This window comes from Astatotilapia calliptera, chromosome 4 (genome assembly GCF_964374335.1).
Source record: "Astatotilapia calliptera chromosome 4, fAstCal68.1, whole genome shotgun sequence".
Taxonomy (NCBI): domain Eukaryota; kingdom Metazoa; phylum Chordata; class Actinopteri; order Cichliformes; family Cichlidae; genus Astatotilapia; species Astatotilapia calliptera.
The window spans coordinates 15,552,556-15,568,123 of NC_137425.1; the positions used below are offsets into that span (position 1 = coordinate 15,552,556).

The 15,568-nt window shown below is 40.4% G+C and overlaps 2 protein-coding genes across 2 annotated transcripts in view; one reads left to right on the forward strand and one right to left on the reverse strand.

The window, feature by feature from the left end:
* The window catches only part of LOC113009888 (nuclear GTPase SLIP-GC-like), a 53,079-nt gene extending 45,014 nt beyond the window's left edge, over nucleotides 1-8,065 (forward strand). The window contains exons 9-11 of the mRNA XM_080300651.1: nucleotides 7,049-7,458; nucleotides 7,603-7,720; nucleotides 7,921-8,065. Of these exons, the coding sequence (XP_080156777.1) occupies nucleotides 7,049-7,276 (228 nt within the window). The 3' untranslated portion in view covers nucleotides 7,277-7,458; nucleotides 7,603-7,720; nucleotides 7,921-8,065. The remainder of the gene's footprint in view (nucleotides 1-7,048; nucleotides 7,459-7,602; nucleotides 7,721-7,920) is intronic.
* ccp110 (centriolar coiled-coil protein 110) overlaps nucleotides 1-15,568 on the reverse strand; it is a 664,638-nt gene that overhangs the window by 231,625 nt on the left and 417,445 nt on the right. The gene's annotated exons all lie outside the window — the stretch shown is intronic.

The following is a 15,568-nucleotide window of genomic DNA, read 5'->3' on the forward strand; positions in this document are numbered from 1 at the left end:
AACATTTAGTATACACATCCAGAAATGCATATACTATTATATATTGTACATATATTTATTAGTTTCAGATTAGCCATTCTTGTATTTTGCTTGTTTACGTTATTGTATTTTGCACAACTCTGTTGCTTGTGAAGCTCACACACAAGAATTTCACTCACATGTACTGTACCAATGTACCTGCACATGTGATGTGACAATAAAAGTGATTTGATTTGATTTGATGTGTCACATGAGCAATATTAGGCCTGGGGATGTTATTCAAATAAATTATAGATTGTGCTGAAAAACGGTAACGTTCACACAGAAAATCATCAGGAAATGATAAAATGTCCAAATGCGCTCTAATCACTCTCTCCCGGCGGAGAGCTCTGCAGAGAATTTGGGCTTCAACATCTACTGGCTCTTCAAGGAAGGGGCACGCCATGTCTGACACTTCCTACAGTCAGGTTTCCGACACAGAGGCGGAGAACGTCAGGGTTAGTTGAAGTAAACCTGCTAGGGGGCAGGTTAGCTTCACGGAGTGTGTCGTCATAGTAACTCACTCAGGATTAATCTAAACTCGCTTTGTGAAACCGAAAACCCAGAGTTTTCGTTAACTCAGGGTATACTTACTCAGAGTTTGCACTAAACCGGCTTCCTGAAATAGGGCCCAGAACACTAAAACTCTAACCAAACCCCACCCAGAGAACCTAAACTAAGAATGATCCTAAAACCCATAAAGCAAAGCTAGAATATAATGAAATAACAAAATCAAAGAACCAAAAACACAAAACACTGGGTCAACGACCCAGGGACCCTAACAAAACCTAAATAAATTGTGCATAAATAATCACTATTTATTAAGCTCAGCTCCACGAATTGGATAATCTTCTCGTTCAAAAACCTTTCTGTGCGTAGAAATGTCTAAAACGTCACGTAACATCTCTCTCGCTGGTTTACAGAACCTTACATGTATGTGCTTCACCTCATACACACAGATAGCATGGTGGGCTTTTGAGACAAATTTCTCACTGTCAACTTCCCTGAGCTGCTTTCATGTCCCATTGCAAAGCTTGGACATCTGGACTTTGTCTCTATTCCTGCATTCTTTTATTTTTATAGTTATTGGTTTTCTTTTAATAAAGCAGGCGTTAATTTTTCTAAATGAACAGAACAGCTCACTTCACTTCTGTATGCTGACAAACTAAGTAAGACTGCTCCTGCTTGTTACTCCTTTGTTGTGATTTAATTTGATGTTGTGTAGCCATGCAGAGACAGTTTGCATATATTAGAATATTAAGTTCCGTGATGTCATCAAAACAGTTTTAAAAAGGGACCTTTCAAAGTTCCAACTACATACAAAATCAAATAGTTAAAAGTGAGTTTAGTCCAGGGAGTACAATTTTGAACCAGTTTCCGATATGTCGTCAAAATCTTGGCCGACCTTTGCTACGCCACGTGCTGTGGGTGTAAGTAAATATCTAGGTGAGTGAAGTCTCCTTTACCTGTCAATTCATCTTAAATTACAGGCTTTTACTTCAGGTGCTTTGATTCAGCAGTAACAATTTTTTTTACAAACTGCAGAACGCCAGGATAGAGGACAGGACGTCAGATGGGCGAATCAAGAGCTCCAAAAGAAGAGATGGTTCCACAGAGAGACTGGAAAAAGCTTCCAAAACAAGAAAGGACAGCAAAAGTCCAACCCCAGGCCCCAGCCATGTTTTCTTTGAGAAGTGTAAGTGAGACATTCACAGAGATTATTTTTTGTTTTATAGTTTCTGATCATCTGTAGGCCTGTGTGGAGTTCAGAGGTCTAATTGATTTTTGTTTATGCAGCTGCTTTCAGAAAGAAGAGCAGCAAACAAAAGAGCAGCGATGGAACAAAAGAACCACGCAATAAAAAGAGGAGGACATCAAGCTCACAGGAGGAGATTAATAAATAATAAATCACAAGATTTACACATACAAATCTTTTTTACGCACATACAAATCTTTTTTACGCACACACAAATCTTTTTTACACATACAAATCTTTTTTACGCACACACAAATCTTTTTTACACATACAAATCTTTTTTACGCACACACAAATCTTTTTTACACATACAAATCTTTTTTACACACACACAAATTCTTTTTACACATACAAATCTTTTTTACAAGTACAAAATATTTATGACCACATTTTGAGCCCATAGACTTCTGCTAAATGGGTCAAACTGGACAGAAAGTATACAAACACATAATATCCTTATGGAATATGATGTAACACTATAGATCAACTTACCTCAGAATATATAAAGCATATAAACAATTACAGCAAAATGATGCAACAAACACAGCAGAACTACTAATCCAAAATACTCAAAGCTTCATAGAACTGAAACAAACATTTGTTTTTAGGTCCATTCTGCTGCTGATACATTTTCTGAATAGTAAACTTTTTAAAGGCTTTCATAGTGTGTAACTTGAAGGCCCTGAGTACTTTCTCCCACACTGAAAACACTGGAATGATAACATTATTTGAACATTACCTAATAAGACTGATTCAGGACAGACAATTAGTGATTCTAAACTTTTCTAGCAGTCCTTCAAAAACAGGGAACAGTCTGTCTATACTCTGCATCTGTCAGCTGCTGCTGGCTCTTCCTCATCCTCTTCCTCACACACTGCTGAGTTTGTCCTGGTGGATCATCAGGGGTGCAAAGCCTCACAGATGATGTGCAGCAGTGGGGCCCTCAGTCTGTCCTCACTCTGGACACTTGCAGTTGTCACACATGGAAATCAAATGTGTGATAAGCTGCAGGATTCAAACACAAGTGTAACTTATAAATACATGTTCATACTTTTATTCCACAATCAGAGAGAAAGAAACAGAGAGAGAGTGCAGGACAGACAGACAGGTGGCAGTCTCAGGTGTATACACTGCTACAAACAGGAGGATTTAGGTCGTGTCCAAATTCATGGGCTGCATCCTCCTGAGGACCCGGCCTTCGCGGTCTACGTGGGCCGGGTCCTCAGAAGGTCGGGTAGGCCAGAAGTAAACTGCCGCGAAATTGGACGGTCTAGCCTTCAGATTAGCGTCACCGCTGTCTCGGTGGAGTTTAATAAACTCAGCCGTCTGTTCCTTGCTATCTAAAATATAACAGGACACTGGCGTAAATTCTCGACTGTCTCATACTTCTGTTTAATCAGTTTTCTGTTTGACGTTTAGTCAGCTGTGTAAAAACCAAGGAGGAACCCACCCGGGGGATTAATAAAGTTTTATTTTATCTAATCGAATCTAATAACTTTAATCTCAGCCAAACCGATTTACTCACGAACAAACAAAACACTGAAAAAAGCCCAACAATAACATTTTTAGGTTGTCTAAGTGAGTTATATATTACGTTTAACCCGAGCAGCGAAAGTCCGCGGTGATCTGAAAATGATGTGCCCGGAGTTGTGCTGTTCTCGGCCGCATCAGTAACCCTCGAGCTCCCAGCTAGCTATCGAGCTGGTGGGTAGCAGACGTCTCCGAAAACGTCGAAGCACTTTTGCAAATATGTGATATCTTGATAAACCGAGCAGATATTTGATGTTTACACAGCTACTTTCTCGCCTGAAAATATGTTAAAAGTTTATTTTGTGACCCAGAAAGATTACCGGTAGTATGAGTAATTTTAAAACTTAGTAGCGGCCGCCATTGTTGGAAACTGGAGTTTGGCTGGGCCGCGCTATGAATTCTAGGATATGGTAGGCCACGAAGGACACACCCGACCCATCCTTCAAATTCGGGGAAAAGGAGGACGCATTTGTTGGCTGCATTCGGAGGAGTCTATGAATTTGGACAGCCTTCGGCGCGTCGCTGTGACGTAATCGGTCTACAAATGCGGCCTCAGGAGGATGCAGCCCATGAGTTTGGACATGACCTTAGTGTTTGTGTTATTACGAGTGCTAAACAAGAAGAGTTCCCAGATGGTACAATGGACACATGTGTGACTCCTGTGATTAAAGCATCTTTCTTTCAGCTTAACGAGTGAACCGTCAGCTCGTTCAAAGACACGTTAAAGTCCGTTTGGCTCGACACCACCGAACAGAGGCAGCAATATAACATAGCTAACATTAACAGTGCAGTGAATCCTGCTTGTGCCATCATATTCAGGACTGCAAACCGAGCAGCATCACTGACTTTCAGCTTGTTGTGTTTGTGGATATATGACTGACTTTAAATATGCATAAAATCATCACATTCTCTGTAAGATTAAGGTCAACTATGTATGTATTTGACCAAGTGGTCGGCGGGGTTAGATAAAAGGAAATAATAAAAGGACAACGCCACCCTGGGGGAATTTCACCCGCAGGAAATATATTTAAGAAAAATGGATAAAAGGAGGCCGCACAGATTCAAGGATGCACACTAAGGCAGGTTGGCTCCAATATTAAAACAGTTTTATTTATAGTAAAAATAAATAAAATATTAAAAACCAAGATGTAGCGTCATTGTTGACAGTGTCATAAAGTGAAAATAAAACAACCATGGACTTACCAGCAGCCGTGGAACCAAAAGAAAATCACACAAAAATAATCACTGCAGCCCACCCGGTGCTGTACAAAAGAAAGTGTGAAAACGACCCACCACCTGAGGTCCCAGGGCCACTGGCACGTCCTCTGTTCACTGAAATAAAACACAGAAAAATATGTTAAAAGAATAAAAGGACACTGAGCGTCAGGCTCGCTACAGATCATAAAAAACTAAAACACACTTTAATAACTTTAATAAAAGAAATCACACACACACGCAGGAAGGCTTATACCCCACGGGTCAAACTACCACTCGTGCTGGTAGTAATTATTCTCAATCGCAAGCCGGTCTGGCTCCCCACCGGCTGAGACCGGCAACCAAGGCGATTTAAAGTCCCAGCACGACACTCGGGCAGAGGGTCGCTTCAGCCCGATCACAGAAACGTGGGTACGAGCAACAGTCCAGAATAACCAGGCGAACCAGAAAAAGTTATGCCTACTTAATAAAAACAAGACAAGACAAGACAGCAGCTAGGCAGGCGTCTCGACTCTTTGCTTAAAAATCAGGCGGTTGGTCCCTGAGAAGGTGCGGCAGCAATCAAACCCTACAAACAAAAAAAAAGGCAAAGATAACCTTAATCGTCTCTAATTTACAAATACTAGCAGCTATGATATAAGCGGCTTACCCCAGGACTGGAGGCGCTGTACTGTACGGTGAACGCAACTCACGCGTCTCTCCACCACAGCTGGAGTAAAGAAAAGAGAAACAGCCGCGCTGTAGCGGGCCGGAAAATTATGACTACTAGTTACCGACTTTTGAGAGAAATCAGAGGTCGAAAGGAGGCCTACCTGTAGCAGTCACACAATCCGATTGTATCGGTAAATTAACCAATAGGCCAGCATTTACTGCTGTATTGCACCAGAAACTCGGGAGGAATGATCCAACAAAAAAACCGGCTTCCCTTTATACAGGTAAACACCACCCTGTAATCAATATGCAGGTGGGTTCCTAATTAACCCAATCACATGATACAAGGAGCGAGTGCAGCGGAAAGAGAGCGAGGGTGGTAGAGCGAGCGAGAGAGAGAAAAAGAAGGGCGAGTAGCCCATCCGGCTACATATATATTTAGAGGCTTTAAAACCAAGTTAACGCTGAAAATACAAACATCACAAATGTCACACAACTTTGCTGACATGTGGCCAACAGCAATGTTTTAATGTCCTTTGTTGTTAAACATTCGCACATAAATAAGTGACATAATATTCAGTACTTACTTTTGACAGTTCACTCTTTGGCCGCTGCCTTCTGCCGTATTTTGCGGCAAAATTATCCACACCCACCGCCGCGCTATGAATTGTGGGATATATGGGACCATGAAGCGCGCACCGGACCACGCTTGATAGTTGGGGAAATCGACGGCGCATTTGGAGTATGCATTTGAAGTACACTTCGAATTGGGACAGTTGTCGTCGCGTGGCGGAGAGGTAAAATGCGTACTTCAAGCGTGCAGACCCTGAATTGGGACACAGCCAGCGTGTGTGGCGTCGTGTGGGTGAGCGGTTTGCTGATGTCAACGTTGTGGATCGAGTGGCCAATGGTGGCGGTGGGGTTCTGGTATGGGCAGGCGTATGCTATGGACAACAAACACAGGTGCATTTTATTGATGGCATTTTGAATGCACAGAGGTACTGTGACAAGATCCTGAGGCCCATTGTTGTGCCATTTATCCACAACCATAAACCTTATGTTGCAGCATGATAACGCACGGCCCCATATTGCAAGGATCTGTACACAATTCCTGGAAGCTGAAAACATCGCAGTTCTCACATGGCCCGCATACTCACCAGACGTGTCACCCATTGAGCATGTTCTGGGATGCTCTGGATTGGCGTATACGACAGCGTGTTCTAGTTCCTGCCAATATTCAGCAGCTTCGTACGGCTATTGAAGAGGAGTGGACCAACATTCCACAGGCCACGATCAGCAACCTGATCAACTCTATGTGATGGAGGTGTTGCCCTGCGTGAGGCAAATGGTGGCCACACCAGATACTGACTGGTTTTCTGCCCCTCCACCCCCATAAAGCAAAACTGTGCACATTTTAGAGTGGCTTTTTATTGTGGGCAGTCTAAGGCACACCTGTACATTATTCATGCTGTCTAATCAGCCCCTTGATATACCACGCCTGTGAGGTGGGATGCATTATCTTGGTAAAGGAAAGTGTTCACTAACACAGATTTATAAAGATTTGAAAACAATATTTGAGAATCATGGGTCTTTTGTGTATATAGAACAATTTTCAGATGTTTGAGTTCAGCTCATGAAAAATGGGAGCAAAAACAAAAGTGTTGAGTGTATATTTTTGTTCAGTGTAATAATGAAAAATGTACAACTTGAAATGTCTGCATAACTCTGACACCTAAAAAAAATATGTAAAATAAAATGTAAAATAATGTAATGTAAAATATAAAGTATATTAAAAAAGATATATATATATATATATATATATATATATATATATATATATATATATTAATTACTTTTTTTTTTTTTTTTTAATTTCAGGGTGTTGGAAAAGCAGATGATGTATGTAAAGTCCTTGAGAAAAACATGAGGGAACAACTTAATACAGTGAAAACAGCAGTTGAAGAAGCAACCAAGGACTTTGAACAGTGTCTCGCAGAAGGGATTAAAAATTTCATAACCTCTGAAAAAAAACTGAAGACCTTTTTGGATCGTGTATGTATCTTAATCATAATTAAATCAAAGCAGCAGATTTTGCATTCTTTATGAGCATGCGTTTAAAAATGTTTTCCTGATTTGTTTTAGGAAGATTTGTGTTTCAGCACACTACAGGCTGTAGTTAAGAGGGACGGCATCCACACAACAAAACGCGGGGAACAAATAGACCTCAACATGATGTTGGCTTCATGCCTGACTGACAGCATTGATAAAAAGTTCAGAGAGACCTTCCCGTAAGAATAAACAGAATAAATAATAAAGTGTTATCATATTAAGTGTTTTTCTCTCTCTCTTTCTCTCTCTCTCATATACATCATACACATTATTCACTTGTCAATGCTGCCATCAACACTATTATTCTGAAACACATTTTTCAGAAATGACATTAAATGTGGATCATTCAAAGGAGTCATAAGTAGGTTTTCACTTGGCACCAATTCACTGATTCAAAAATACAATGATGTCGAACTACAGCTGATATTTCTTCAGACACAGGTACACTGTCTAATTGTAAATTCTCCTGTTTATGATTCCATTACCATCAAGATTAATATTTACACAAAAAAATAGAATGTGTAAATATTAATATGTTCTGCTCTAATTAACTTTTGGAGAAAAAAATAGAATCATCTCTATTACCCTGATCTCTTGTTTTTTTTTTAAATACATTTTTACCAATGTTTCCTATTTCTAAGGAGGACAAAATGAAGGCTCAAATGGAGAAATTCATCCTGAAGCAGAAGAAGAAAATCTACACCAGTCTAACAGAGACAGTTAAGGAAAACATGACAAAATGTTACATTGGTAAGTTGACACATTTGCATTTATTGTGAATGTAGGCATTCATCGCAATTATGCATAAAAAGTTTTGGGTTCTTTTTTGTTGCAAAACCTTGTGTCTTCTTGTAGAAGCAAAAAAACTTGAGAAAACTGGAGCAGTGAACAACATGAGGGAGACTATTGAGAGACATGTGCACTCAAATAAGAACATGTTTGAGCGGGCGAAAAATACCATGTTGGAGAAGCTGAATGCCTTGATGGTTTGTTATATTTTATATTTAAACATATTTATATTTGAACACAATTTAAACCATACTGTTGCACATCAATTTTCCTTTGTCCAATATTTACACAATGCCTTTTTCTGTTTGAGTGGATATTATAAGAAATGTGTGTTTCCTTGAGTACTTTCCTCAGTCCTAGCAACCTCTAACGCATCTTAAGTTGTGTTTTTTAAATGTATTTCTCACTGGTTCTTTGATAAGTGATTAAAAGTTTGGTACTATCTTAGCAATACATCCTAGAGACGCTGCAGAAAACGATGATGGAATCAATTGAACTCTCACTTAAGACTCTCACTTAAGACTGATAACTGCTCACTTCCAGGTAAACATTACAAAAAGAAGGTAGAAGAACACTTCTCCAACTCCAACCCCCGACGCATGTGGCAAGGACTCCAGACCATCACAGACTACAGGACCACCAAACCCTCCCCCGCATCCTCTGATGTCTCCTTCCTCAACGAGCTCAACAACTTTTATGCTCGTTTTGAGCGAGGGAACCCCACAATCACAACCAAAGCAGACATGACGCCAGACCACCAACCTATGACTCTCTCCCCCACCGATGTAGGAGCGGTGCTGAGCAGGATCAATGTCCACAAGGCTGCAGGCCCTGATGGCATCCCCGGGCGTGTTCTCAGAGCGTGTTCTGGGGAGCTTGCAGGAGTGCTCACAGACATATTCAATCTGTCCTTGGCCCACGCTGTGGTACCGGCCTGCTTCAAATCCACCTCCATCGTCCCGATACCCAAAAACTCCAACCCATCTTGCCTCAATGATTACCGCCCAGTAGCACTCACCCCCATCATCACTAAGTGCTTAGAGCGACTGGTCCTAGCACACTTCAAATCCTGTCTCCCCCCCACCCTGGACCCCCACCAATTCGCATACCGCCGGAACAGGAGCACAGAGGATGCAGTCTCCATCGCAATGCACTCTGTCCTCTCACACCTGGACAACAACAACACCTACGCCAGAATGCTGTTTATAGACTTCAGTTCAGCATTCAATACAATCCACCCCTCACAACTCATCAGGAAACTGACAGACCTGGGTATCAGTTCCCTCATCTGCAAATGGTTACTGGACTTCCTGACCAACCGCCCCCAACATGTCCGGCTGGATAACCGCTGCTCATCTACCATCACAATGAACACCGGTGTACCACAAGGCTGTGTGATGAGCCCTTTCCTCTACTCCCTCTTCACCCACGACTGCAGACCTGCTGATGATTCCAACACCATCATTAAGTTTGCAGATGACACCACGGTGATTGGCCTCATCAGTGACAACGATGAGGCCGCCTACAGGGAGGAGGTGGATCGTCTGGCTGAGTGGTGCGACAGAAACAACCTGCTGCTTAACACTGAGAAGACCAAGGAGCTCATCGTGGACTACAGGAGGAATGCTGACCCACATCCACCCATCCACATTAAGGGGACGGCTGTGGAGCGTGTGAGCAGCTTCAAGTTCCTGGGAGTCCACATCTCCGAGGATCTCACCTGGACGACCAACTGCTCCAAGCTGGTCAAGAAGGCTCACCAGCGCCTCTTCTTCTTGAGGACTCTGAGGAAGAACCACCTGTCCTCAGACATCCTGGTGAACTTCTATCGCTGCACCATCGAGAGCATCCTGACCAACTGTATAACAGTCTGGTACGGGAACTGCTCTGCCTCGGACCGGAAGGCGTTGCAGAGGGTCGTGAAAACTGCCCAGCGCATCGCCGGAGCACCACTTCCTGCCATAAAAGACATCTACAGGAAGCGGTGTCTGAAAAGGGCTGGGAAAATCATCAAAGACCCCAGTCACCCATCACATGGACTCTTCACCCTCCTGCCCTCTGGGAGGCGCCACAGGAGCCTCCGGACTAAGACCACCAGGTACCGGAACAGCTTCTTCCCCACAGCTGTCAGACTCCTGAACTCTGCCTCCTGACATCTGACCCACGTTAAACTCATGGACTGAACATACACACACCCACAATGGACAACTGTACCCTCAAACACAATAATAACATGGACTGAACCACCACTCACAACCACTAGCACTTTATATAGCCTCTGTAGAAACTATCTACACCCTCACTTATCTTAACTGCACTACTGTATAGCTCTGTGTAAATAATCATTCTGTACATTCGATAATCTTTAATCCTACAACTGTTTACAACTTGCATAGTTCCCATTTCTGTATAGCTGTATATCCCAGATTCTGTAAAGTTATTTATTTCATATTCTGTATAGTTTTTCATATTTATATCCTGTTCATATCCTGTACATAGCTTGTACTCACTACAGCCTGTACATACTTATAGTTATAGAATATTCACAACATACTTCATACCGTGTACATTATAACATACCATAATAGACCCATTTCTGTAATATACTCACATATCTATATTATTGCTAATATATATTGTAATATATCTATATCACTAAAGCACTTCTGGATGGATGCAAACTGCATTTCGTTGCCCTGTACCTGTGCATGTGCAATGACAATAAAGTTGAATTCTATTCTATTCTATTCTATTTCTAAAGACAATAGAAATAACAAGCTCATCACTGGACCCACTTCAGTTTGCCTACCAGCCTGGCATTGGAGCGGATGATGCCGTCATTCACCTCCTACATCGTTCCCTCGCTCACCTGGAAACCGCTGGAAGCACTGTGAGAATCATGTTCTTTGATTTCTCCAGTGCCTTCAACACTATTCTTCCCTCGGTTCTGAAGGACAAGCTGGAGAACTCTGGAGTGGACCATCACCTCACTACCTGGATTTTGGACTACCTCACCGACCGACCACAGTATGTGAGGACTCAGGGCTGTGTGTCGGACAGGGTCGTCTGCAGTACGGGGGCCCCACAGGGAACGGTTCTGGCTCCGTTCCTCTTCACCATCTACACTGCAGACTTCTCCCACAATTCCACCCAGTGCTTCCTGCAGAAGTTCTCTGATGACTCTGCAATAGTCGGCCTCATCACTGATGGGGACGACAAGGAGTACAGAGGACTGACTCAAGACTTTGTGGACTGGTGCCAGCTGAACTACCTCCAGATCAACGCCAGTAAAACCAAGGAGCTGGTGGTAGACTTCCGCAGGCACAAGCATTCTCCACTGCAACCACTGAACATCCAGGGTATGGACATTGAGGCTGTGGACAGCTACAGGTACCTTGGTGTTCATCTGAACAACAGACTGGAATGGACTCATAACTCAGACGCCCTCTACAGGAAAGGGCAGAGCAGGTTGTACCTGCTGCGGAGACTCGGGTCGTTTGGGGTGGAGGGCCCACTCCTGAAGACCTTCTATGACTCTGTGGTGGCTTCTGCTATCTTTTATGGTGTGGTCTGCTGGGGCGGCAGCATCTCTGCTGGGGACAGGAAGAGACTGAACAGGGTGATCCGAAGGGCCAGCTCTGTTCTAGGATGCCCTCTGGACCCAGTGGAGGTGGTGAGTGACAGGAGAATGGCGGCTAAGCTGTCATCCCTGTTGGACAACGTCTCCCACCCCATGGAGCAGACTGTGACAGCACTGAGCAGCTCCTTCAGTGGGAGACTGCGGCACCCACGGTGTGGGACGGAGAGATTTCGCAGGTCTTTCCTCCCCACTGCTGTCAGACTCCACAACAAAGACTTTAACTGAACAAACACACACATCCATACATATGCAATAACACTAAGTGCAATAATCCTTTCTGGCATCGTTGTATTTTTACTCAGTTGTATATAGCATTCGTATTCTATTTTTATCTTATTGTATATTTTTATTCTATTTTATTCTACTGTATATAGTATATTATTTTATTTTATTCTATTCTGTACAGCTGTGTACTGTATTTATTCTTATTGTATTCTAATTTTTGCGTCATAACTTTTGCACTGTCCACTTCCTGCTGTGACAAAACAAATTTCCCACGTGTGGGACTAATAAAGGTTATCTTATCTTATCTTATCTTAATAAATACAACTTCAACTTCACCAAAATCTGAATATCTTATTTTTAATATTTTTGACTTTTTTTGTTTGCTTGTTTTAGCTTTTTCAGCAGAGCTTTCACTGGTGAAGGAAAATTATGACAAACTTAAAAATAGCCCAGTCATCAGATGAAGAAATGTCACTAACTGAGGGAATATCAAAAGGTCATATTTTGACTAGGAACTGATTCCACAATGTTACTAAGGAGATTCTCAATTTCAATATTGTATTTGTGTTTTAAACATACAAATTTCAATACATATTTTAAGCAAATATGATTTCCATTCATGTTCCATGTTATGTTAAGATTTTTAAGTATCTTTTCTATAGTTTTTAATTTTTTCAAGCACATGTTTTGTTTTCAATTTTATTTTTAAGTGTTTTTTACTATTATTATTATTATTATTGTACCAACAACAGTTTCTTTTCAAAATGTGTCCTACATTCGTTCTACTTAAACACACTTAATGCAGTTCTGAAATCATGTCTTTGGTAACATCATTACCAAAGACATTATATTGTTGTGTTGATGCATTTTCTTTTTAATCTTGCAGCTTTTTGCAATTTTTTTTACTTTTGTCAGTAATAAGCAGAGATTTGTAGAGACTGTTTTCAAAAGTGTGTGAAAGAGTGAGGCAAGTTGGTTACTGTCAGTGGTAGCAGTGAAATTGTCCTTCAGTTAAAAGCAAATAAAAATGTATGTTCTCAGAAGAAGTTTAGTTAAAAAAAAATAAAAGCATGTAACCACAGAGAAGATGCAGTGATGTGGTGGAGGACATGCAGAGGGTGTGACTGAAGAGAATCCCAAGAATAGAGTAAAATGAGGCAGATCTGCTGTGGCGATCCCTAAACAGAAGCAGCTGAAAGAAGACGATAGTTTCACATGTATCTTCCTTTTCAACAATTGCTCTTTATTTATCTATGTTGTTTCAATTCTCTTCCAAAAGTCAGTAAGGTTTTAGAGTAAGTGTCCAAGTAGAACAGTTATAACAGTTTTGGCAAGTTTCTTTTAATATTTTTTATTCATTGGTCACAGAGCTGAGACATACTCCACAATAATGGTCTTGAATTAAAAGTTTTTAAGGACAAATATTTGCTTATTGTACGATGATGGTTCATATCAATGACCACATGAGAAATGTTGCAAAATAGAAGAAACTGTTAAACTATGACGAAAATTACATCATTCAGCTATTTGCAACATTTTTTTATTTGTTTTTAGTTCAATCTGCTCTAAATCTAAAGGTGTGCATGTATTTGATATTGTATACTGTTCAATAAAACATTAGTAAAGGTGCAAATTGTGAGAGGGTAACTTTTGTTAGATTTCAAAACAGAACTGATCCAGGCCTTTTAGTGTTTTGGGTGTGGACTGTTTTCCCTGCTTCGTTTGATTCTTGTACTTGTTTTCATGTCTGAAGAGGAAGACAGAAGCAGAGGTTAATCATGTGTACGAGAAACAATTTGCTTAATGCAAATTTTCCTGTACCTTTGGGAAGTTTTGCATTAAGTAGATTTGTGTATGATAACAAAATGGAAATGGAAAAGTGGCAGGATTTGATCTTTAGTTCAGTTTCATTTTCTTTTAATCAGAAACTGAAAGTCACTCAGTCTTGTTGTCATTTCATTAAGAACATGACACCTTTTTGCCCTCAGCAGATTTTCTTATCTATGGCGTTATTTTTGTGCCACTGTTCTGAGCGTAGTAAAAAAAAATTTGCAGGCACAAGTGTTGCATTTTGAGGAGAAATTTATTTTGAGCAAAGAAAAGCTAATTTTGAGTGAACAAAATTCACTGTTGCGTGCAAAAAAATTATTTCGGTGTTTGCTATTATCCACACACACACACAATAGCAGCCCCTTCTGCTCAGTTTTTGCATTTACGCTTGCTCGCAATGTGTTGCTCGTGTTCTCAACATTTCTGCCCGTGTGCATTCAACTCTTTCTGTACACCGTTATATTTGTGCCAGAAAACCAGCCAATCTCAAACTTGGATGCAAAAAAATCTGATTGGCTGTTTTGGTCTCCAATCAGCTCGAAATGACGAGATGCAATATCCCAGAATGCATTTCCTCCAAAACTCAAATGAGGCAGTGGCAGAGGAACGCATAGTGGCGGAGTTTGAAATATTACTCTTTCTGGATCACAAAATAAACTTTTAAGATATTTTCAGGCAAGAATGTTGCTGTGTAAACTTCAAATATCTGCTCGATTTATCAAGACATTATATATTTGCAAAAGTGCTTTTTCAGACCATCTCTGAATCGAGGAGGGGGCCTCTTCCGCCATCTTACAATGCTGTGATTGCAGCCATTCCCCAACTCTAAATATTAAATTAAATAATTGTTAAAGCCACAGATAACTTTTGATGATTATACTGCTGTAATAAAATCTGTTTCTTGGCAATAATTTTTATAAGCTGTCTTGACAATTTAGCAATTATTAAAGCTCACTGGTGGTTTCATTGTTTATTTTGCTTCCTGTTGGAGTCACACATCTGGATTTCCCAGCACAATGTGATGTAGTTTTTATATTATTTTGTTTTCTTGCTTCCTAATCTGTACTGATTCTAAAAGAATGCGTGTAGTTGATATTGTATACTGTTTAATAAATCTTGAGTGAAAGCAAATATTTATTTTAGTCATAAGATGGAAACATATTTATTATAACCTAGATCTTTTTGCCCTAAAACCACCAAACAATTGCATTTCAGGACCAACATACAGTGGTGTTACAACGTGTTTGCTCTCTTCCTAATTTCCTATTTTTGTGTTTGTCACACTTCAGTGTTTCAGATCAGCAAACAAATTAAAACATTAGAAAAAAATTATACAAGTAAACACAAAATGGACATACAAGAAAAAAAAACATATCATGTAGGGGGCAAATACTTTTTCACATCACTGTAGTTTGAAACACTCCACAAAAATTGCAGGTTACATTATACAGATTTTAAGTTAACTAACATCTTAGCCAGACTGCAAGATTTACATCTTGTTCTAATGTCTGGTTTTACAATACAATAAAACTAAAGATATTTGTGTAAATCTTTTATTATTATTTTTAATCTTTATTATATTTTATTTTTGATGTTTTACATAGTATCAGATTAGCCTCTCGTTTGACACAAAAATATTTGCTTATTTGAGTTGGAATCCTTTTCTGGTTAAACATGATGTGTTACTGCATGGATGAGTAGTTGAGGGAGCTAAGTACATTTGGAGAAACGTGCAAGTTGGGAAAAACTAATCTTCTCTTGACTCTTATCTTGTAAACCTTTCGGACAGGAATGGCCTCTCACTT